Here is a 24,008-nt window from a genome sequence, read left to right on the forward strand (position 1 = left end):
AGGTGCTTGCCATGCCTGTCAAATGCCTACTGCTTATTTATTTTCTTGAAGTATTCGTGCTATAGAAGTGTGACACTTTTGAATAGTCTAATCCATTTTGACTTCTCTCATATTTTCCTGATTCCTGGTTTCCCACATTCTCACCTATGTTTGCCTTTGAATTTAAGTTACCAAATATTAAAGTATATATATATATATATATATATATATATATATATATATATATTGATTTGATTGGGGGAAGGGAACACTCATTGAATTCTATTAGAATTTTTGTGCCATCTGTAAAATGCTGGCGCATAAACTGCAGTTATTTTTTTCAGTGTCTTTTTTTCAAAATCTTATATAAATGCAATAAGATGACAAAATGCCCCATGAAGTGATGTCTTATTCTCCTTGAATGCAGAATAACACCAGCTCTTCTAGTTCCTTAGGTGTTTCTCTAAGAAACTGAGCCATTCTCCCATTTAATTACAACTAATAGTTAGTTTTCAGGGAAAATATGGAGACTGATATGTTTAATTTCTCCAGGAATATGTTCACTTGATCATGTTCTCTAATTTAGAGTAACCACCACCAAATTATAGATGATCTAAAAACTATGATTCTGGATTTTCCCTCTTTTTTCACTATTTGCTATCATCATCAAGGAAATGGAAATTAAATACAAATTAAAAAATTCTGAAGTGGTATTTCACACCTGTCAGATCAGGTAGTATGCCAGAAAAGGAAAATGATTAATGTTGGAAATGATGTGGGAAAACTGGGACACTTTTTAGTCATGTATTTTTGTGGGTTTTTTTTTTCTGTAAAATGTTCTGTTTTTTTTTTCCATAACTTATAAACATGATTTACACTGGGGGAGGGGGCGGCGGCAGAGGGGCTGGTGGGGAGAAGGGAGGGTGAGGCTGAAGGGAATGGATGGAGCTGGGAGCCTAGGATGACGAGCCCCCTCCTGTGGCCACCAGTGAGGTGAGGCAGGGACCCCCAGCCCCATGCACTCTCAGCAGCCCAGCTCCACCATATGGGGAAGAAGAGGCCCCACCCTGTGGACCCCCCCCATAGTCCTTCCCTACTAGGTCTCCTAGATCCTAGAGCCCCTTCCAGAAATAGGGAGAGGGGGCAGGGGGATTGGTCTTCCAGTGTTCTTTAGTCCCTCTCTGAAAACCTGAAGTCTCCCTGGCCAGGCCCAAGGTCTTCCCAGATTCTGGGGTCTCCCCCTCTCCTAGCCCTCTGGAGCCTCAGGCATTCTTCCTCCATTCTTCCTCCCCAGCCCAGGAGCAGAGGGAAGGTGGGAGGCAGGAGAGGCTGACGGGATGGGTGGGGTGGTGGGCTCAGCCGATAGTGAGGCCAAAACCACACTGGAACTTGTTCTTTCGATGATTGAGGAAGGCGCCCAGGGCCAGCGTGAGGGGCAGGGGGGGCAGCTTCTTCTCCAGGGTGGCACCCACAATCCAGTTACTGTCCATGGAGCCTTTAAAGAGGAGGTTGGCCTTGGGGAGGTCCAGTTGGTAGCCGAAGGAGACACTAGTATCCTGTATTCGGGTGCTGGCTTCAAATTCTACCCCGACTTGAAGCTGGTCACTGGCTTTGTGATAATATGTGGCATGGGCACCCGCCTGGCCCACAGTCAAGGTCGCCAGCCAGTTAGGTGCTGTATACTTCCCAGCCAGAGACATGACTGTGCCTTCCTCTCCCAGCCTTCGGTGATACACCAGCTCCCCGCCCAAGGCCAGGCATGGAGTGATGCTCTGGAGGTAGTGAGCCACGAGGATCCCTGAGCCCACCAGCACATCGGGGTTCCCGAGGGTCACCGTGGCTGTGAAGTTGGAGCCCCGGTATTCTCTGTCCACCTGCCAGTTCACAAACTTGGACTGCTGGGTCTGCACAGCCATCTTGGAGCACAGGCCGGGCCCCACCTGGTGGATCACCTGAGCGTTGAGGCTCCCACAGTTATCCATGTCTCCCACCAGCACCAGGAAGGCCTCCGTGGGACTCAGCTGCTTGGTCCCCACGTAGGTGACCCCGAAGTGGTAGTTGGAGTCTCTGATGGTGCTGAGCGCCACCGTGTGATTGACCTGGAGTGGTTGCTGAGGCCCTTGTTCACCATTAGCTTCATGCCCTCCATCTGCACTGGAACAGCTCCTTGCACTTGCGGTGACACTCCTTGAAGGTGCCCGGGTTGGGCAGGCAGACCACCTCGTCCTCCGGCGCCGGGGGCCCGCGCTCAGGCTGCCCATGGGGGGCAGCGTGAAGCCTGGGGGTGGCAGCGGCACAGCCACGAGGCCCAGGCCGCTGGGGGGGGCGAGCTGCCAGCCGACACGTTGCCCATGCGACACTAATGCATTGTTGATGGAGTTGTGAACTGATCCAACCAAGCCAGAGAGTTTTTGGAACTACGCCCAATGGGCAATCAAACTGGGCATACCTCAGATGCAGCAATACTACTACTAGGTCTGTATCCCAAAGAGATTTTAAACAAAATAAATAGATCTATCCAAAAATATTTGTAGCAACTCTTTTTGTATTGACAAAGAATTGGGATATCCATCAATTGGAGAGTGGCTGAACAAATTGTGGTATATGATTGTGATGGAATACTATTGTGCTATAAGAAATGATGTGCAGAATGGTTTCAGAAAAGCGTAAATTGATGATGTAAAGTGAAATGAGAAGATCCAGGTATACAGTTAAATATTTTTTAAATGTTATTTTATTTTTTCCAATTACATGCAAAGATAGATTTAAAAAAAATTTATTTAAGGCAATGCGGTTAAGTGACTTGCCCAAGGTCACCCAGCTAGGTAATTATTAAGTGTCTGAGGCTGAATTTGAACTTAGGTTCTCCTGACTCCAGGGCTGATGCTCTATCCACTGTGCTACCTAGCTGCCCCCCCAAGACAGTTTTCAACACTCATTCATCTTTTAGTAAGATTTTGAACATCCACATTTTTCTATCTCCCTCTCTTCCCTTCCCCCTCTCCACAACAGTGAGTAATCTGTTATAAGTAATACGTTACAATCACGAGTAAACAGCAATATTTATGATGATCAACTGTGAATGACTTGCTATTCTGAACGATACAATGATCCAAGACAATTCCAAAGGTCTTATTATGAAAAATGCTATCCAGCTCCAGAGAAAGACTAATGGAGTCTGAATGTAGATTGCAACATTTTTTTAAACTTTTTCTTTTTGTTTTGTGTGTTTTCTTTTGCAACATGGCTAATACGGAAATGTTTTGTATGACTTTAGAGCATTCAGTTCAGTTTTTCAGTTGTGTCTAACTCTTCATGACCCTATTTGAAATTTTCTTGGCAAAGTTCCTGGAGTGGTTAACCATTTCCTCTTCCAGATCATTTTATAGCAGAAACTGAGGGAAACAGAATGATTTGTCCAGGGTCACACTAGTTTGAGGCCAGATTTGAGGGAAAAAAGAGAATTTGGAACTCAATTTTTTAAAATAAATGTTTAAAACAATTTTTTTTTTACATATAATTGAGAAGAAAACAAGTGTTTTGTCTTCTTTCACACTGATGTTGCTTTTTTCCTCTTTCCAAATTCTCTCCTCACATCCATTACTCTTCCTTTTATTTTATTGTTTTCCTCTTCCTTTCATCTTCCCATCTCTCTCTCTTAAGTCTCTTGCTTTTCCCCCTTCCTTCCCTTTTCAAACTTCTAAGTGGATGTAATATTGTTACAAGGGAGGAGTCAAGTCTTTCTTCAGATCATTTTTAGTTTTTCATAAATAATATGGATAATGACAATACTAAGCCACACTAGCTAAATGGCTAAATTTCCCAAATGGTCCTCTTACAGTTCACTTGTCAGCATTTTTCTTTATTGAAGAATATGATTGTTAATTGGAGCAGGTAGATGGTTCACTGGATAGAGTGCCAGGCTTACAGTCAGGAGTTCAGATTCAGGCTCAGACACTTAACTAGCTGTGTGACCCTGGGCAGCTCTTTGCTTCAGTTTCATCATCTGTATGAGCTGGAGAAGGAAGTAGCAAACTACAGTGTCAGGAACAGTTGGATACAACTGAAAAACAGCAAAAATGATTGTTATTTAGTCTTTAATAATTAAGAGTTACTGGTATTGAATAGGTTAACATAAAAACAGTATGTATTCAGAAGCAAAACAGGACTTTATTAAAAGGGACAGTTAGAGATGGCTCACTTCCCTAAAGGAACAACTGAATTTAAAGGTAAAATGCAGTGTGATAAGAAAAATACATTTCCTGAACACTGAGGAAAACTGTTAAAAATATGAAATGATGAACCATCAAATGGAAATTATATCCTTGGTTGTCTTCAAACACAATTTGTTGTGGAATTGTATTTGCCTGGGAATACAGAGGACAGCAACAGTTAATGGAGAGTCAATTTTTGTGACATCATATTCTTTTCAATGATCCTTGGTTTTGCTTAGTTTGAAAAAACGAAGTTCCTCATGAAGGTACTTGAGGAAAGTCTACCCCAAATCCAAAAAACACAAATGTTGGAGATGAGAATAACTCTGGAGTCTGAAGGACCCCAATGAACTGAAGAGATTCCTGCAGAAAAGTCTTTTTCCTGTCCAGCCTTCTCTACCTTGAATTTGACGTTTACAGAAAATTTCCAAAAGAGCAAGATTACAAAGTGGATCCTTTTTGCTTTACATTAACTCAGACCTAGTATCAAGTGAGAGATATTGTCTGTAACTTTTCCTTTGAAGTTTGTCCAAGTAGCAACAGCAGTGAGATTTGTCTTACTTTCTATATCCTTCCTAACTTGCCTTGTAAGTGTTCATATCTTGTGAACCGAAGCATTCCTACAGAGGACATACTTCTGCCATGCTGTCAGTAATCTTCTGAGAAGTTATACAGAATCTGCCAGTAATAGAGTCTTCTGAGAAGTTAAGGATTTTCAAGGAATTCATTGTCCTTTGGAGATCTTTTTTAGGTAATACTGAAGATTTGAAGCTGTGTTTTTTGTTTGCATTAAGATTCCCCTTTTAGTAGACTGTTCGATTTCTCTTAGGCTAGGCACTCCAGGAAGTTTCCATTTTTTTCCCTTTTCCTTTTTACAGGACTCTGAGAGATCTTAGGGGTCAGAGAGAAAGTTTTACTCAGCAGCATGGACATAGGAGTTACTTTTGGAATCCAACACAGGGACCTGATAGAAAGGCACAAATAATTGTCCTTCAGCCTCATTCCTCATTTTCATTGTAGCTGCCCCATCTCCCCTGTAATACTGAGGCCCCTTCCAAACCTGCCTTTTCATGGGGGGGGTGTTGTGGGTGTGGTGGGGAGCACTTTATTTATTTTGATTGAGGAGATGCTAGCCTTCAAGCTTGAGACTATTTGCATTCTTATTTTTTAGGGTTTTTTTGCAAGGCAAATGGGGTTAAGTGGCTTGCCCAAGGCCACACAGCTAGGTAATGATTAAGTGTCTGAGGCCGGATTTGAACTCAGGTACTCCTGACTCCAGGACTGGTGCTTTATCCACTACACCACCTAGCCACCCCTAGAAGGGGTCTTAAAATTGACCTAGCCTAACATACAAGAATTAAAAGGAAGACCTAGTCAGGAACCCTTAAGTGTACTATGCTATCTCATACAAATGGTTTCTCACAAGAACTTGTCTGTTAGAACATTTCAGCAGAGATTTAGGACAGAAATGAAATTACCTCTGCTAAGTAAGAACTCCATGTAATGCAAAATCAGATTTTCATATTGTAATAAAATTGGATAAAAATTCATTGGCAAATTGAAAAAGTGTATTAGTACTCCTGTAATTCTAGCTTCTTTTAAATTTTTCCCAAAGTCTTATGGTTAAGAGTGAAGTTGCTGAACAGAGCATAGAAAAGAGTGTTGCTGCTCCCTTCCCTCCTTGGATTCTTAAAATGATGGGGGGTGTTGTAAAGGGGGGAACTATACAGCTGTGACTGAAAGACAAACCCAATCTTTGGACATTATGGCCAATATTAATCAACCCACTGAAAATGCCTTCATTATTAAGAGTTGAGCATATGAAACCTCAACCAGTTGTTGGGCATTTACTGTAACTACAGTGAGCTGAACAATACCCTTTTATATACCTCTCTGTACAAAAGGGATGAGCTCCTGGGAAAGTGATGAATCACGTATTACTGAAAGCCTTTGGGTGGCACACTATCCCACCCATGCATATTGTGGCATCAGTTTCCAGGAAAAGGAGAACTAAATCTTCATGGTTTAAGGTATCCATCTGGATAAAAAAAATGCCTGCTATCCCCAGGCCTGTGTTGTAACCCTTTCAGTGCAAGTAGCAGGGAATCTGGCTGTAGGAAGAGCAGCTTGGGAGTAGGGTTCATGCCAGCTAGATGAAGTGGGGGTGACCATGCCTAATAAACTGATCCTAAATTTAATTATCAAGCATAGAATGAACTATTTCTGTTACCTGGAGCCAACAAAAAGCCTTAGACTTTTGGATTGGATTACTTTGAATGAGAAAGGGACAAAACTAATAGCTATGAAAAATAATTTCTTGGAGCAAAATTTAGATATGACAAAGACCCTAGGGGTGTAGGAGGGAAAGGTCCAAATACCATTTTCTTCAATAACTCCTATGTTGATAAGAGGATTATTTTAATTTTCTGGAAATTATCAAGGATTTTGAAGCATGTTAAGACATTTCAATATAATACACATTAAAGGATATGGGTTTAAGATAATTGCCATTTTAGTGCCATGCCTAGTACACTACTATTGAGACATATTCCAAATCAGGTAGGGCTTTTGGAATAAAGTGATTTCCAGAGAGCCAATGGGAGTTAAGACTCACTTTATAATATTCTTAAAGTCCAGGGCCCAGGAGCTCCATGAGCCTGGTTTTCCATTTCTGTTACTGGAAGACAGAGGCTTTCTATAGCAAATTAAAAGAAAAGGGAAAAAAAGAACTTCTAAAGGATCAGTCTCCTACTGGAAATAAGTGTTTGTGAAGCCACTTGGTATAGACTTATGCAGAGGAGTGCAAAGAGCTCTAGCCTAGAGGGAAAAGGATTTGTTTTAATACTTTATGACTAGATTGGTAAAGGAACCAAACTTGGAACAAGGGACAGCTGGCCCCTAGGAAAACCCTTGGCAGCCTTTGCTGCTTTTTTGCTTATATATAGCCTCTTTGGTTTATATGGGATAATGCAGTTAGGTCAAACAAACTAATTGCATACAAGGCTCTGTAGAGTGACAGTAACTATTTTCTCACAGACTCCAAGATTCTTGATTCTGCAGTTGGGTGAATTTGTGTCCCAGGGTAGGGAGAAGCCTTTTGAACACAGGTTCTAAAGAATCTGGAAACAAAGTCATCACAAAATAACTATAATTTATTGGCTCTCATACAGAAAACAGTGACTTCTCCCAAAACTCACAACCCCCAGATAGAAATCCATATTTTTAACATTTTGCTCAACTGCCAGTAATTTGCCTCACTGGGATTTCTGGCTTCATTTTTACCTCCTGCCTGTGACTAGGAGTATTCTAACAAATACAATAATAATGCCTGTCGCTGCAAGTACTATCTCCCTCCTGCCACATATTTTTCATGATCCACCATTCAGTTTCCTGTCATCTCTGGTTAGCATCACTTGTTCAGCCTCACAAGTTCAGCTCAGATGGTGCCCACTGTGGTTTTCCCTGTCTCACACGGATGATATTTGAATTACTGGATCATGCAGGAAAATCTCGAGCCTTGGTTGCTGTGGGTTGCAATCCAGTAGATTATTAACCAAAAAAAGATAGTACTTAGTACCCAGTATATTAACACATAATTTATAATCTTGTAATAAAAGGATGTTAAATAATGGTGGTAATTGATACTTTTATATATTTCATATTTTAAAAAACACTTTCACTAACATCAAAATTGACCCTTATGTACACCATATGAGGTAGGTAGGGCAGGTGGTATTCTCTTACAGAGCTAAGAGCTTTTAACACAGCTGCCATACAATAGTGCTCTTTAACACTGTAGATGTTAGTCCTGTACAAACTGGGCTTAAGATCATTGCTAGAATAATATTTGTAATATTTTTCCCACCTGCCTAGAGGCTCAATCACACTAGCTCTCTGGGAGCTAATACAGGGTCACATAAATAGTAGACATGATATATATTTATTAAATGGAATGAAGTAGAATTACTTGAGCTATCCATGGGTGTAATTATTAGGAAATGCAAATTTAATCTTCTCACATATCTCTGTAGTACCTGAGTGTTAGAGTAGATGAACTTTGTGATGGTATCCACTTGCCTGGATGGAGTTGAAGAGAGGAGACAGACTTGATTAACATAGAGAAACAAACTGAAAATGTGTATTGCTTCTATAAATTACAATAAACTTCCAGATCCTTGGGACTCTACTTGTGGTGGGAGAAATTAAAATTATTCCAATGATGAACACCCATAAGAGGTTGAAAGAAAAAGATTTTATCCTTGGATCTATATCCTTTTAGAACCATCTTCAAAGAGGTATTTACTCCTCACCACAGCATTTTATATATAGTATTAGACATATTTCACTCACTAAGCAACCACCAGTGAATCATCCCAGGACTCCAGACTCTGGTCACCTTTTACATTATAGTCCTTTAAATATTCAGTTTTTTAGCTTGATTAGCAACTGGGCTCTCACATCTCCATGTTCCACCTTAGTATATGGAGGAGATAATTTAACACAATAATTTGATATCATGGAACCATTGTATTCCCTGTACTTACTTGTAGGGAACACTGACAAAGTGACATCTTCCAAAGGACACCCAATTCAGTGAGAAATGAGCCTTAGTGAAGAGTGTTCAGGGCATCTCTAACACATTACTCTTAGCACTATTAGGCACTGGCACATTCCAGGTTTGGAGGGGGAGGAGAAAGAAGCTTTTAAACTGATCTAATACTATAGTAAGTCCAAGCTTCTCCAAGAATCCTTGAGAACTATCTCCTTCCTATGACAAACAATAGTCATCGTATTTCAAACTTGTGGGAGACTGAAGAGATCTTGACCAATTCCTCATTTTAGAGATGAAACAAATCCAGAAAAATAATTTGGAAGTAATTAGAGGTGGAGTCATCTTAGACCTGGCTGTCTGCAGTATAGTGACTGGGTATGAGAAAGGCAAGAAGGAAAAGGAAGGTAAAACATTAAGTGGGGCTAACATCCTATGATAGTGAAAGGGAGCTTGCCAATATGAGAGGAGGGCTGTGGGGAGGAAGTCAAGGAGATTAGGGCCCAAGCTACTTGTGTCCCTTCCTTTTGCTCCTCATATAGCCAATGCTGCTTCTACTTACACTTCAGGATCACTCTACAGAAAGAGAGATAATCCCCATCTGTGCTGTGGGAGATTATGCTTCACCTCTGTTTTTTCCTTTTAATCCATCTTTTTTTCCCTCTCTGCTGACAAATGGGAAACCCCTGACAAGTTGAGAGCAATAAAGAAGCCTTTTGTTGCTTTCTTTTCCTCCCAGTCACATTGCCCACAAACTATGTTTAGAAAGAATTTCTCCCCTTCTTCTCCCCCACCCCTGCAATGGTTTAGGTTTGGTCTAAATGCTAAAACATGGCCCAAGTTGTAAATGAATCCTTTTCTTTCAGACAGCTGGCCAGAAATGCTTGTTTCCAAAAATATCAAGTGAACTGGTTAAGAATATTCCATTTCTCAAAACATATAAGAATCAATCATTTAAGGGTTACCATACCCTTCCCCCCGAGTATTTGAGTGCAATCAATACTGTTCAAAAAATTTTATATGTCTAAATTATTTTGAGAAACACTGACCTAGGAAAACAGGCACCATATGAAGTGAGGTCTTATAGATAAGACAGACAAAAGAGAGCCAAGGGATTTTAGTTTTTGCAAGGCAGTGGGGTTAAGTGGCTTGCCCAGGGCCACACAGGTAATTAAGTGTCTGAGGCTGGATTTGAACTCAGTACTCCTGACTCCAGGGCTGGTGCTTTATCCATTTCACCACTTCGCTACCCTGAGCCAAGGGATTTTAGATTAGCTTTAGGGCTAGAGAGATGCTTAAAGGTCATTCAAGAGCTGAAGCCACTTGTCCATGACCACACAATTACTTAGCAGTAGAATGAGAACCCAGGTCTCCCCAAGTCCCAACAGCCAATCTATCTGTACCTCACACCTCTGCTGCCTCTCAAGGAGCAAGGCCTGCAGACTGTCATCTAAAAGAGACCCTCACCATTCCTTAACTGGTGACTGGCCAAGCCCTGTGACCCAGCATCCATTCTGTATGTGGGTGGGCATCTTGTTTCTTCCTGTCCTTGTCACTTTGGGTAGGGGTCTGATCCTGTGAGAGAGGACTCTGTGTGTGGGGGTATTCAGATACCTGTAACTGTTTCAGATTGACAGAGCCACTTACCCATGGTCATAGAGTAAAACTAGCATCTGTCAGAGACAGGTCTGGAGGCCAAAGCATGTTGAGTCCAAGGCTGACCCTTGGTTTTGTCCCTAGCATGCACAGGACATAATTACCTTGCTGAATCAGTCTCTGAAAAGCTGCCTGTTTGTCACAGCCCTCTTGACTCAGCTGCAGAAAGAATGGAGATGGGTACTGCTTAATTGCTATAGGAGCCTTGCTTTGTTCTAGAGGTGTGGACGAGATGAACAAAGGTTGATGTTGGGTGATGTCTTGATTCGTTAACAGGTAATTTTGGTACCTGCACATCTTTTCCTTCCATGGATATGCTGCTAAGAAACAAACAGAAATGTCACCTGTACCATTTACTACTAATCTGAAACAAAGCCCAGGACATGGGAATTTGTCTTTGTAGTTGGTTTTGTTCTAAGAGGCATCTCATACAAGACTAACCTTTCTTGCTTTGGAGATTGTGTCTTTTGAGGCAAGAAAACCATAATCTAGTGGGATGGGAAATTCAGAGAATTTCTCCCAGAAGAGTGTCTCAGAAGGTTTCTCAGGCTCCAACCAAACTTTCTGAGCAGTTTAACAGCATTGTAACCTGGGCATTCCAGAGTAGACCCATACATAGTAGTACTCCATGATTGAGAATCTTTTTTTTGAAAAAAAAAATTGAAAAAACCCAACAAAACAAGACCCCTAAAACCATTGTTCCCTCTAAGAATATATCTAAATAGGACCATTAAATCTAAAATTGGAGTCAAAAAGATTTTCTGTTGTTTTATTATATTTGTTTTTCATCACTTTATACACCCACATTTGTATAATAAACTTTTCGGGCCAACTTTTCTGAAATCAAGGCATAAATTTCTCAGCCCTTTCTAAAATAAACTATTAAAAGTGAACTTAAAATGATGTCACTATTAAGTACTCAATTTATTGATGTTATACACAGAACAAAAGGGTACAATTTAGCACCTTTCATTCAATCCTGCATGTATTCATTCTTAAATAGAAACAAAGTCTGAGGCATAGTTTAGGTGCTTTTCTCTCCCTTTTTTCCCTGTGTACATGGAGAAATCCTTAACTTTTCTAGGCCTCAGTTTTCTCATCAGTAAATGAGGGGATGAGATTAGAGCTGGGATTCCTGACCCTTTCTTGTGGCACAGACTTCTGTGGCAGTCTAATGAAGCCTAGAATGACTCCTATGGATTACTTTAATTATATTGAAGTAGTTATCAAAATGGGAAGAAGACAAGTATTGCAGTGATATGGAAGGGGGGAAGGCAATGGGGAATGAGAGAATCTTCGCTCTCATCAGAGGTGCCTAGGAGAGGAAACAGCACATATACTCAATGGGATATAGGCATCTGGAGGGAAGGGGGGTGATGTGAGTGATGGAGGAGAGGATGGACCATGGGGGGAGAGTGGTCAGATATAACACATTTTCTTTTTTACTTCTTGCAAGGGGCTGGGATTGGATGGCCTGTCCGGGACCACAGGGCCAGGTGGATTCTGGGCCTAAGGGGTGGTATGGGGGCTCAGGGCCTCTTGGCCCCAGGACCAGGGATCTGTCTGCTGCACCACTCAGCTACAGCAGAGTCAGAGTGAAAGGAGAGAGAAAATATAGTACATGGTAGTGGAGAAATACCAAAGGAGGGAGTTGTGATCAGCAATGGCAAAGGTGGAAAAATATGGAAGTAACTTTTGTGATGGAGTTATCATAAAGAATATGATCCACCCGTGACAGAGTTGTTAGTGTTGGAACAAAGACTGAAGCACATTTTTTTTTATTATTATTTTTTGGGGGTGCAGGGCAAATGGGGCTGGGTGGCCTGCCTGGGGCTGCATAGCAGGGTGATCGTTAGGCGTCTGAAACCGGATTCGGACCCAGGTACTCCTGGCTCAAGGGCCAATGCTCTGTCCACCACCCAGCCACTCCTACTATTATTACTATTTTATTTTATTTTGGGTCTTTTATTCCCTTTTTTTGGTTTTTGCAGGGCAGTGGGGTTGGGGTGGCTTGCATGTCATTCGGCTGGGTGATTGTTGGGTGTATGAGGCCAGATGTGGGCTCGGGTGCTCCTGGCTCCAGGGCTGGTGCATCGTCCATTGTGCCTCTTGGCCATACCTACAATTATTACTATTATTTTTTTAATTTTAATTTTTTCTCTCCCCTTTATCGCTCAAGCAAATCTATATTTATGGGGGGGAGGGGGTATTTCATTTACTCTTAAACAAGAATATTTTACTAATGTAAAAGAACATTTGTACAAAATGAGAATAAATATTAAATAGAAAAATAAAGAAATAAAAAAGAAAAGAAAAAATTAAAAAAGAAAACAAGTTCATGAACCCCTTGTTAAAAAGTCTTAGGCTAGATGATCCCTCCAAGTTACCTTCTAGCTTTAAATTCCATGATTCTATCCATTAGTTTTTTAGTTTTCCTTTTTTTCTTTTTAAAGATTTTATTTGAGTTTTGAGTTTTACAATTTTTCTCTCAATCTTACTCCCCCCATCATGGAAAGCACTCTGTCAGTCTTTACTTTGTTTCCATGTTGTACATTGATCCAAACTGAGTGTGATGAGAGAGAAATCACATCCTTAAGAAAGAAAAGTATAAGAGATAGCAAGATCAGACAATAAGATATCTTTTTTTTTTTCTAAATTAAAGGGAATAGTCCTTGAAATTTGTTCAAACTCCATGGCTCTTCATCTGAATACAGATGGTATTCTCCATTGGAGACAGCCCCAAATTGTCCCGGATTAATGCACTGATGGAACGGTTTCTATCCATTTTAACCTTCATTCTAGTCAGTCTTCTCTCTAGACTTAGAGTATTTTCAGTTTTAGAGGTAGTTAGGGGGCAGCACAGGGCAAAGAGTGCTGAACCCAGAGAAAGGAAGATCTGAGTTCAAATTCAGCTTTAGATGAATTTGTGTGACATTGGGTAAGTCACCTAACTGCTGAGTAACTCAGTTTCCTCAACTGTAAAATGGAGATAACAGCAGCACATACCTCACAAGGTTGTTGTGAAGATGAAAAGAGAAAATATTTGTTAAAAGTACTCAGCACAAGGGGGGCAGTTAGGTGGTGCAGTGGATAGAGCACCAACCCTGGAGTCAGAAGTACCTGAGTTCAAATCCAGCCCCAGACACTTAATTACCTAGCCATGTGGCCTTGGGCAAACCACTTAACCCCATTTACCTTGCAAAAACCTAAAAAAAAAAAATAAAAGTACTCAGCACAGGGGCAGCTAGGTGGTGCAGTGCTAGAGCACCAGCCCTGGAGTCAGGAGGACCTGAGTTCTAATCTGGCATCAGACACTTAATAATTGCCTAGCTGTGTGATCTTGGGCAGGTCACTTAACCCCATTGCCTTAAATAAATAAAATTTAAAAAAAAAGAGCTAAGACAATTCCAAAGGACTTCTGATAGAAAATGCCATCCACATCTAGAGAAAGAACTCTAGAGACTGAAGCTCAAAGCATACTACCTTTACCTTTTCACCTTTGCATTTGTTGTCCCCTTTTTGCTCTGAGTCTTCTTTCATAGCATGACTAATGTGGAAATATGTGTAACATGATTGTACATGTATAACATAAGAGGTTACTTGCTATCCTAGGGTGGAGAGAGAGAAGGCTGGGAGGGAGAAAACTTTACAGAAATGAATGATGAAAATTATCTTTACATATAATTGAAAAATAATTAAAAAAGACAAAAGTGCTTAAGCACAGAATCTGGCTATATAAATGTTTAATCCTTTTCCTTCTCCTTTACTGAATCCTTAAGATGGAAATGAAAGCGCTTATCTTTAGCTTATTTTTAACTTTTAGGCTTGGAAGTTAAAATATTCCCAGGCTGCTTTCCTGGATAGAAGTAATACATTTCTCCTGACTGATCTGGTAGAGTTAGAGATTTCCTTTTTTTTTTTTTTCCGGCTTCTATTTGAGTAAACTAGAACATTTTTGAACTAATAATAATGATAGATTATTACCCAAATGTTGTGGCTTGTCAGGTCCTTCTCCAGTTCATTTTATAGATGAGGAAACTGAGGCAAACAAGGTTAAGTAACTTGCCCAGGGTCAAACAGCTAATCAATATCTGAGGTCAAATTTGAACTCAGGTCTTCTTGACTCCAGGTCCCACACATGACATATTGGGGTGCCTCCTAGCTGCTTCTCTACAGTAAAGAAGAGCATTCTAACCAAGTATAAGACTGGCAAAATGAAGGTTAAGATGGATAGAATCATATAATTTAGAACTAAAAGAAACCTGGGGGATCATCTAGCACTCTATACACTATCCCACACAGCTGCCCTCAACAAAAACAAAGATGATATTTTTTACTCAGTTTTTACCCAATTACTTGCTATGAGAAATTTCAGAAAAAATAATAAAAACTATATTACTACAGGCTGCAAAAATATTAGCAGCTAATGACTGTCTAGAAAGATATGATCTAGTGGCTAGACTTAGATATCAGAAATGATATCTTAACAGATGACAAATTCTAATGACATGACAAATACTAATCCCAAATTAACCTTGAGAATTCAACAAAGGAACCACATTAGAGCATTATTACTGGCAAAACTGTGTTTCCTATAAATGCTCAGACACAATGTTGACCCATAAAAATGAATAACAATGTTTTTTAGTGGATCTTGCCATACCAAGTTCTCAATCTCCAAACAATGTGGAATGAAAGCTCTCAAAATATAGAAATCTAATGGGAGAAGTCAAAGCCACCTCGGAATAGGATGAAGTACGTATCCCTGATATCTTGGGGACTATTAGAGTTGTCTTTAAGATCTTTCAGGATCAACAGAAGATGAGTTCCAATAATTTTATTCAATTGGAAAAATCATTTTATCTATCTTCATTTAGTCTTGTCCACTAATTAGTAAGCATCAAAGAATAATAGTTGATAGTTATTTGTACAATGACCATTTCTATCTGAACTCCACTAAATAAGATGAAAAAAATTATAGAAAAAGATTGTAATCTTAGAGGTGTCCCCTTTCTGGAGCATTGGTTCTTATAAATTCTTTTGCCTCATCTCAGTGAAGCCAATTTGTCCTTTTTAAAGAAGATAAAAGACAAAGAAGATAAAAACATGTCATATTCCTAAAAGGTTCTGTGGTGTAGCTTGGCATAGCCATCCTTCAACAAATTTAACCCAGTTTCCTTTCTGTTTTTGATAAACTGCATCTAAAACAAAGTTCCTGAGGCCTGATGATAGAATCAGGAAGTTAAAAAGTCTCACAAGCTACTGCTATTGCTCTGGCAGTGGTAGAGGCTCTCCATCCTCTGTGCGAAGATCTGAAAGTCTCTTCTAGTATTTGGATGGCTACCCACTTCTAACCACTAGCCAACTTCCTCCAAGGGGAGGGAGGGAGGGAGGGAGGGAGGGAGGGAGAGAGAGAGAGAGAGAGAGAGAGAGAGAGAGAGAGAGAGAGAGAGAGAGAGAGAGAGAGAGAAGACACTGAGCAAGAAGAATGAGACAAAGACTTATGTAGTAGTGCTCAAAAGGTGTGGTAGGAAAAGAAAGCAAACTAAATTTTGAGGAACCTGCATAGGTCAGTGATAATTTTTTAACCTATTGTTGGTAGAATTGTAACTTTGTATGATTATTTTTGAAATACTTGAGAGGATATGTCAAAATAAAAATTGTTTAATCTATTCAATAAGAATATTACAGAATAGAGAAAAATACCAGTTTAAATAAATAGGAAATTACAAATTTGTGGAGTCAACAAACCAAAGACAACTACTAGCTTAGGGAATGAGTAAGCTGAATGAAGCGTTTTTAATTGAGTCAGATAAGCAATTATATTATTTTCCAGTATAACAGAAACAAGGTTAAAATTTGAATAGTACATGAGTTGTTTAATTTATCTAGAGGTCTATCTTGCTTTAACAGTAAACCTGTACAGGATAAAGATGAAAAAAGGGAACTCAGAAAGGGGGCTAATTATTAACTTGTATCAACCTTAAAACTACAAAAACCTTAAAAACATAGGGTTAAAAAAATGACAGAAAATATAGGTTAGACATTTTTAAGTTTTATCTCTAAGTGCTAATCTCGAAACTCTGGGGTGGAGGCCATTAAGAACATGACCACACTTTTAACTAGGAAAAAGTTGATTTTTATACAGAAACAGAAAATCCTTAATCTTCTTTGTGGTCTAACCATGAAAGTTGCACAACATCTGCCTAAAACTGCTCCTCAAAGATTATCATCCTTATAGAATACTATTACATCTCTTGTCCCTTCTAGGCAGGACATGTCTCCCAGCATTCTGATCACTATTCTCCTGAGTTTGGGAGAGATACTTAAAGTCTTTAATTTCTTACTCACTGACATGTGAAGACTGAGTACTCTCTAAAGAAATCAATATTTTACCAGGGATATATATTTTGAGAACATTTTATTTTGACAACAAATAGAATTTAACACAGGATTCTTTTAAGTAACATACTTGCTAAAAAGATATGGCTTGCTATACAAAAGTTTGATTTACATACTATTTTTAGGGAATAATTTGTTATATAAAGCAAGGTAGACTTCTACCTTTACTAAACTAGAAGTTTAGTAAACATGCATTTCAATTCCTAAGAAGGAAATTTTTAATGTACATCATGATCCCACTTTGATGAAAAAATAATCCATAAGATACAATCCTGGGAAATATACAAATAAATTAAAAACAAAATGTAAAACAAATGAATGATCAATACAGAATGAGTCTACTGGGATACACAAATATAATTTCTTCCAGGTTACATGATGGAGCCAAAGCCAAGCCAATATATCAACCAGAAAAAACCTCTTTGGTGTTATTTGTATTGTAAAGCATCAGTGTCCAGTGGGTATATGTGTATTTGAAAGGCAGTCTGGGACAGAGAGAGAACCTGATGTGTCTTGTTTGCAGGGTATCTGCCCTTGGACCTGATTTGCTTCATACCTGAAGTTACCTCATGACTGCTGCTGGTTGGGCCCTTCCTCCGAGTGTCTGGAACTTTACAATTTGATTTCTTGCTCTATAGAAAGAAAATAGTGAAAATGGAATTCACTTGACATTGAATTCTCTCCCTGTCTTACAGGCTCAACTCAGGGGCCACTTTTCCCCAATTAAAAGTGAGCTTTCCCTCCCAGATTTCTTTTTAGCATTGACTAAGCTTCTTTCCCCCAATATCCCTTGCTCTTCTTTGAATCATAGGGATCTGTATTCTTATTTGTTTACTCATTAGAGCATGAATTCCTAGAGAGCAGAATATGTGTCTGCTTTTGGATCCCCAGGGCTTGTCATAGTGTTTCACAAGGCTGAGGTCTTAAATAGATGACTTTGCTCAATTAAACTCAAATAAACGTAGCAACTTCTAATGTTACAGCTAGGGTTAGGGCTAAGGATTAATATCTAGTTTCTGAGAAGTGTTTATATTTTTATTAAGCATCTATTATTCAACACACTTTGTAATATGTCTTAAGTCTTAAATGTTTCCCAACAACATGCTCATCAGGAATTGACCATTGGACCCTCCCATAGATTAATACAAAGTCCTGGGTAGAATTTCATTTACAAAGATCAGAGAAATCAGACCTGAGGCAATGGTATTTAAACACAGACTATCTTAAAATTGACTATAAAAATGATAGCAAAGAAGAGAAGAGGAAGAATTTTCACTTGTTGGAAGAAAAACGTTACCCCCCTTATCTTTTCAACTGAATTTACTTTACAGGTTTTTTTTAATAAGTTAAAGCCCCAAATATCTCTTAGGATAGCATAGTAGCTAAGAATTCAAGGAAAAAACAATTAGACAAAGACAAAACTTTTGTAACAGCACGAACCCATTCTGTAGCTCCTTGGTCCACTGAGATGTCACTGACATTCACAGAGTTCTTTAAATTTTGCAAAGTGCATAATTTCCAGGGCCTGACAAGTGACCTTCCCAGCAGCCCTGTGGGAGGTACTGTGGGTTTGATCATCCTTAGGAGTCAGTATGGTACAGCATAAGGAGGGATATCTTTGGAGTCAGAGGACCTAGGTTAAAATCCTAGTAACTCATTACCTATATGACCTTACACAAGTCACAACTTTTCTTCAGTGAAATTTTCTTCAGGTTCATCAAATGTAAGATAAGGAGACTGGACTAGACGACCTCAAAGACCCCTTCCATTTTCTTTGAATTTTTCTTTAGTGAAATTTTCTTCAGGTTCATCAAATGTAAAATAAGGAGACTGGACTAGATGAACTCAAAGACCTCTTCCATTTTCTTTGAATTTTTCTTTAGTGAAATTTTCTTCAGGTTCATCAAATGTAAAATAAGGAGACTGGACTAGATGACCTCAAAGACCCCTTCCATTTTCTTTGAATTTTTCTTTAGTGAAATTTTCTTCAGGTTCATCAAATGTAAAATAAAGAGACTGGACTAGATGATCTCAAAGACCCCTTCCATTTTCTTTGAATTTTTCTTTAGTGAAATTTTCTTCAGGTTCATCAATGTAAAATAAGGAGACTGGACTAGATGACCTCAAAGACTCCTTCCATTTTCTATGAGCTTGTGATTCCCCATTTTACTGAAGAGGAGGCTAAGAATGTTAAGTGACTTCCCATAGCTAATGTGTTGCTAATGGGATTCAAACACAGGTCTCTACTGGCTCCAAGCCCAGAATTCTCCTTACTACCATGCTCACCTCTAAAAAGGTATAGTATTTCAGTGAATAACTTAGGCCAGTACTTCAAGAATCTCTTATGACACAGATCAAAACCCCTGTCTCTTTACAAATAATTTTCATGACTTGTTGTAGCCTCCTAAAATCTGTCCTCTCCTAGCCAACTTTCTGGAGATATGCCTCCCACAGGTAAGAAGGTTGGTCTTTGTATCTACCATGGTCCTCTGCAGCAGAGCAGGGTCTGCCAAAGCTTGTGCTTGGCTGTCTTAGCCTTTGGAAATCCAGGTTCACCTCCCCAGTAGGATGAGAAATTAGAGGATAGTTGTTAATTTGTATATATATATGGATGTGAAAAGGCCTGTCCCTACTAGGCTATGTTATGAACAGCACGGAATGCTGACCTTGAAGCCAGAAAAGACCTGGGCTTTATTTTGTTTCTCTGACAATGGGGAGGACAAAGAAGCTACTTACTTAAACCTGTAAGTTCCAGTTGATCAGACCAACAGTGATAACAAAGCTGTTGAAGCTACTTAACCAGTTTTGGGAATTATCTGTTGCCCCTTTTTTTACTTTAAGCTGGTTTGCTTCTATTGCTCTGAACCATACTGTGAGGCTGTCTCCATCAGGTAGTAAAGAGTGCAAATCAACTTGGTTGTAACGTGATTTGGAACATTAATCTGGCCTCCATTCCCAAATTTCATTAAAAAGTCAAATATAAATGAATTTTGGTTTGTCCACTCTTTGGGGTGAAGTACCTGTGACTTATCTTTATTTTTAACCAGAGATATGATAGGCAATTTTGGTTGATTGAAGGGGCTATCTTTGTTTCTTCCATTTAACTGCAGTGAAAGAAAATGGTATGTAAAATAAAATAAATTATATGTTCCATTTAATCAAATGTGATTAGTTTGAAAATAACATGTCATTTAAAAATGCAAATCAATCCTCTGGGATGGTATAACATTGTGAAGAGGTTGAGATACAAAAGTATGAGACAAGAAGAGAAGTACCCTAGATGTTGTTTTTGGAGTCAGCTGGTCTATCTGGGTCCCTTTGGTAGAAGGTAGCTTGGAGTCTTAGAGAAGTCTGGAATCTTGTTATCTTGGACGGGGGAACTAAGGGTACAGAACAGTGCATATTTTGACAGACTTTACTTATGTGTTGATTAGTTTTGCTGAACTTTTTTTTTCATTACAAAAAAGGATTGATAGGCAGTGAGGAAACAGGGATATATGTGTATGTGTGTGTATGAATAATACATATATAAACATAAATAAAAACTATCAATAAGTTTCTTTTTAAAAAAGTAAAGATAGCCATTAACTATAAACTAATGCCATGCACAGATTCCTAAGAACAGAATTTGAATGAAGTCCCAAGGTCTTGTGGATCCATCTCTGGCCAAAGGCCCATAATTTTATTTCAAGAATAAATAAATTTCCTGGCAGTCTTCCTTAGAAGGTAGACTTCAGTCCAGGGCTTGGGCCCTTCCCTTGCTGGGGAATTCTGGGTAACCTCCTTTCCAAGGCAGAGGCTGGATCTTTTCCTGTGCCAAAGGAGCTGCCGATGCTCATCCACTCTCTTTGTCAAAGTGTGATGAGGAAAGTGCTTTGTAAGACTTAAAGCCCTAGAGAAATGGGTTTGATTCTCGGGAATTCTACCTGTCAGGGAGCTGTCCAATGTGTTTCTTGGTTACTGGTCTAATGAGACATAGTCTAGCCCAAATCTTACCTCATTAAACTTCGAGTTCTCATTTTTCACCCGGGCCTCTGGGGGCAGGCCTTTGAGAAAGATGGGCTGTTTTTTCATCATGGCAGCATATTCTGTTTTTTCCTGGTACATTGATTGGAAAGATCATTTTAAATTTACCTAAAACACACAAAGTCCTATCTCTAATATGAACCTTTGCAATTTTAATTATTGAAAAGTGAGATTTAAGAAAAAAGGCTGCAGTGAACCTTAGAAGCTTAAGCAGGAACATCTGGATCTAAGTTTCCTGAGCCTGTGGAAGGAAAGCCTAGGTTCCCTAGCCCCTGCCTTAAGCAGAATAATGTGTCCTGGGGCTGGGGGAAATCCAGCCTGGAGTCAAAGGCCAAACTTGCCACTCCCTGACGCAGTGCAAGCTGAAGTAAAGGAAGAAATATCAAAGGGTTTTGGTTGAAATCTGATCCAGTGGTGCCAGAATTCCCCAACCAAGGATCAAAGTCATCCTCAAAAGTCTTTAGATGAGTACTGATTCTAGAATTCTTTTTTTTTAATGCAAAGCAACATCTTTATCTAAGTTGATAGCAAAAAAACCAGAAATTAGAAAAAGTTTTTATATGAGAATAAGAATGCCAGAAAGTCCAAAGTGAAGGAACTTTCCCTTTTGGGAATGAAATAGCTGAACTTAACCAAGAGAGAGAAAATCTGGGATCTTCCCCAAGGGAAAATTTCCTTAAGTCTTTAGCTAGTGAAGCAAGCTGGGGTTAGATCAGGATATGATTCTTAACTGGACTTCCCTTTAATACTCTTGCCTATTCTTTCTTTGAAACTCTGAAATTAGATGGTACAAGTACACAGAATGAATTTTTCTTACCTGGCTCTCTTCTGTTAACTTAAACTCCTGGATCAACCTGCTTTTCTGATGCATCTCATTTCTTTGCCTTCTGGTCTCCAATGGTTTCTTTTTCTTCTTTGCTTTCTTCTTCTGCTCGAGCTACTCCAGAGAAGAAAAGAGAAACAACTTCAGACATTTACAATCCCACAACTTCTAGGCATTACTTTTTGTTTAGGAGACCCATTCCAACAGGGCATGGAATATCTTCTCACACTGACAACACAATTTTATGACCACACCAACAGAAAAAACAGCAAAGAAACATTGTGAAAATGTTCTCATGGTTTTGTTAGAGCAATTAATTTTGATTATGTGGTTTTGTTTCTCTTTTGTTTTTGTTGAATCTAAAATTTATAATATTCTTAGCACTAATTCTAAGCAACCAGCCTTGCCTAGAACTTTGTTTTTTTAGGTTTTTGCAAGGCAATGGGATTAAGTGACTTGCCTAAGGTCACACAGCTAGATAATTATTAAATGTCTGAGGCCGGATTTGAACTCAGGTCCTCCTGACTCCAGGGCCAATGATCTATGCACTGCACCATCTGACTGCCCCAATAATATTCTTCTATCTAAAAATACAAGGAAATTCAAGTCCCAAGTAAACAAGGAAAAAATTTTAAAGGGATTGAAGATGAAACTGTAACCTTAACTGTTTATAGAGATTGTTTTAAAAATACTAAGTATAATAAAATTAGTGCCAATATTTAAATTTTTTTTTTAAAATATAGCACTGAACAGTAATATAATTGAACTTGCTAGGGAGCAGCTAAGTGGTAGCAATGGATAAAGCACCAGCCCTGGAGTCAGGAGGACCTGAGTTCAAATCTCACCTTAGACACTTAATTGTCTAGCTGTATGACCTTGGGTATATCACTTTAACCCCACTGCCTTAAATAAATTTTAAAAAATCAACTTGCTGAAAAGTTATAAGAATTTCAACAGACACAATATAATAACTCAGCACTTCATTCTAAGATTCTAGCAACCTTCTTTGTACATTCTTTTGTCATTTCTTTATCATCATTCAGGTCATTGTTAGTGTTTACTTTTTTTTTTTTTGGTTTTCACAAGGCAAATGGGGTTAAGTGGCTTGCCCAAGGCCACACAGCTAGGTAATAAGTGTCTGAGATTGGATTTGAACCCAGGTACTTCTGACTCCAGGGCCAGTACTTTATCCACTGCGCCACCTAGCTGCCACCTAGCCACCTAGTGTTTACTGTTTTCTGGATTTTTTTTTGTTTTTGTTTTGTCTTATTCCATTAGGGGCTTCTCAGATTAAAAAAAAATACATTTTTATTGACTTTAATTGCATTATGGTATTCCATTTTATGAATATACCTTAATTTATTTGACCATTCTTCTATTGGTGAATATTTTGTAACTAATTTGAAAAAAATTTTTTTTAAAGAAAAGATCCTATTCTCTTTAATAATAACAAATGATGGACTGGTTCAGAAGAACACGGAATTCTACTCTCCTTGTCAATATTCTCTTTCACTCCTTGGAGTCCTGCAGGGAGGCCATTAGAATAGCCTGAAATTCCAATATAAGCACAGTTTTGCACAATAAGTGCTAAATTTTAGTACTTATATTTAGCACTTACTTTGGTCACTTTCACCTGATACCATAGGTTGCAATATAGAAACAATTGTTGTTCAGTCATTTCAGTTGTCATTAACTTTTCCTGACCCCTTTTTGGGTTTTCTTGGCAAAGACACTGGAGTGTGGATAGGAAGAGATGTGGATCAGATGATAATATTCCTTGTTCAATTCAGAGCTGGTTAGTGGGTCATGCCCAGAATTGGTCTGATGTCATATTAGAAAAGGTGGGGAACTCTAGAAATGTTTGACTATAGGTGGATGTTGACACAGTGAATTACAGAATAGGCTAGAATGTTGACTAAATCTGTTGTATTGTTCAACTCTTTGTGACCTCATGGGCTGTACTAGCCAGGCCCTTCTATCCTTCTCCTTCTCTTGGAGTCTTATCAGAATTCAGATTTGTTGTTTCTATGATGTTATACAGTCAATTCCAGATTTTGTTTTAATTGACTATTTAGAGTTTCTTCACCTTTAGTAAAAAGTATATAATTAATCTGATTTCTATATTGACCATCTGTAGAGTTGCCTTTCAATAGCTGAAGAAGAATGTTTGCTATGACCAGTGAGTTATCTCGGCTTCATTTCATACTCCAAGGGCAAACTTGCCTATTGTTCTAATGTCTTTTGATTTCCTACTTTGGTATTCTAATCCCCTATGATGAAAGGGATGTCTTTTTGGGATGTTATTTCTAAAAGATGTAGATCTTCATAGAACTGATCAACTTTGGCCGGCCTATTTGGC

The 24,008-nt window shown here is 39.0% G+C and overlaps 1 protein-coding gene and 1 pseudogene across 9 annotated transcripts in view; both read right to left on the reverse strand.

Annotated features, from left to right (window-relative positions):
- Positions 1-769: 769 nt before the first annotated feature.
- LOC141518535 (mitochondrial import receptor subunit TOM40 homolog) lies at positions 770-2,332 on the reverse strand (annotated as a pseudogene).
- A 252-nt stretch (positions 2,333-2,584) lies between these two features.
- Positions 2,585-24,008, reverse strand: part of AGBL2 (AGBL carboxypeptidase 2) — a 74,881-nt gene continuing 53,457 nt past the window's right edge. The window contains exons 14-20 of one of the 9 annotated variants that reach the window (XM_074230646.1): positions 21,644-21,763; positions 20,797-20,898; positions 19,821-19,904; positions 17,357-17,432; positions 10,503-10,715; positions 8,228-8,270; positions 2,585-5,157 (exon numbers count right to left, since the gene is read on the reverse strand). In XM_074230646.1, coding sequence (XP_074086747.1) covers positions 5,019-5,157; positions 8,228-8,270; positions 10,503-10,715; positions 17,357-17,432; positions 19,821-19,904; positions 20,797-20,898; positions 21,644-21,763 — 777 coding nt within the window. In that variant the 3' untranslated portion in view covers positions 2,585-5,018. The other 8 variants (XM_074230645.1, XM_074230647.1, XM_074230650.1 and 5 more) reach the window with 8 other exon arrangements.

This window comes from Macrotis lagotis, chromosome 3 (genome assembly GCF_037893015.1).
Source record: "Macrotis lagotis isolate mMagLag1 chromosome 3, bilby.v1.9.chrom.fasta, whole genome shotgun sequence".
NCBI classification, from domain to species: Eukaryota; Metazoa; Chordata; class Mammalia; order Peramelemorphia; family Peramelidae; genus Macrotis; species Macrotis lagotis.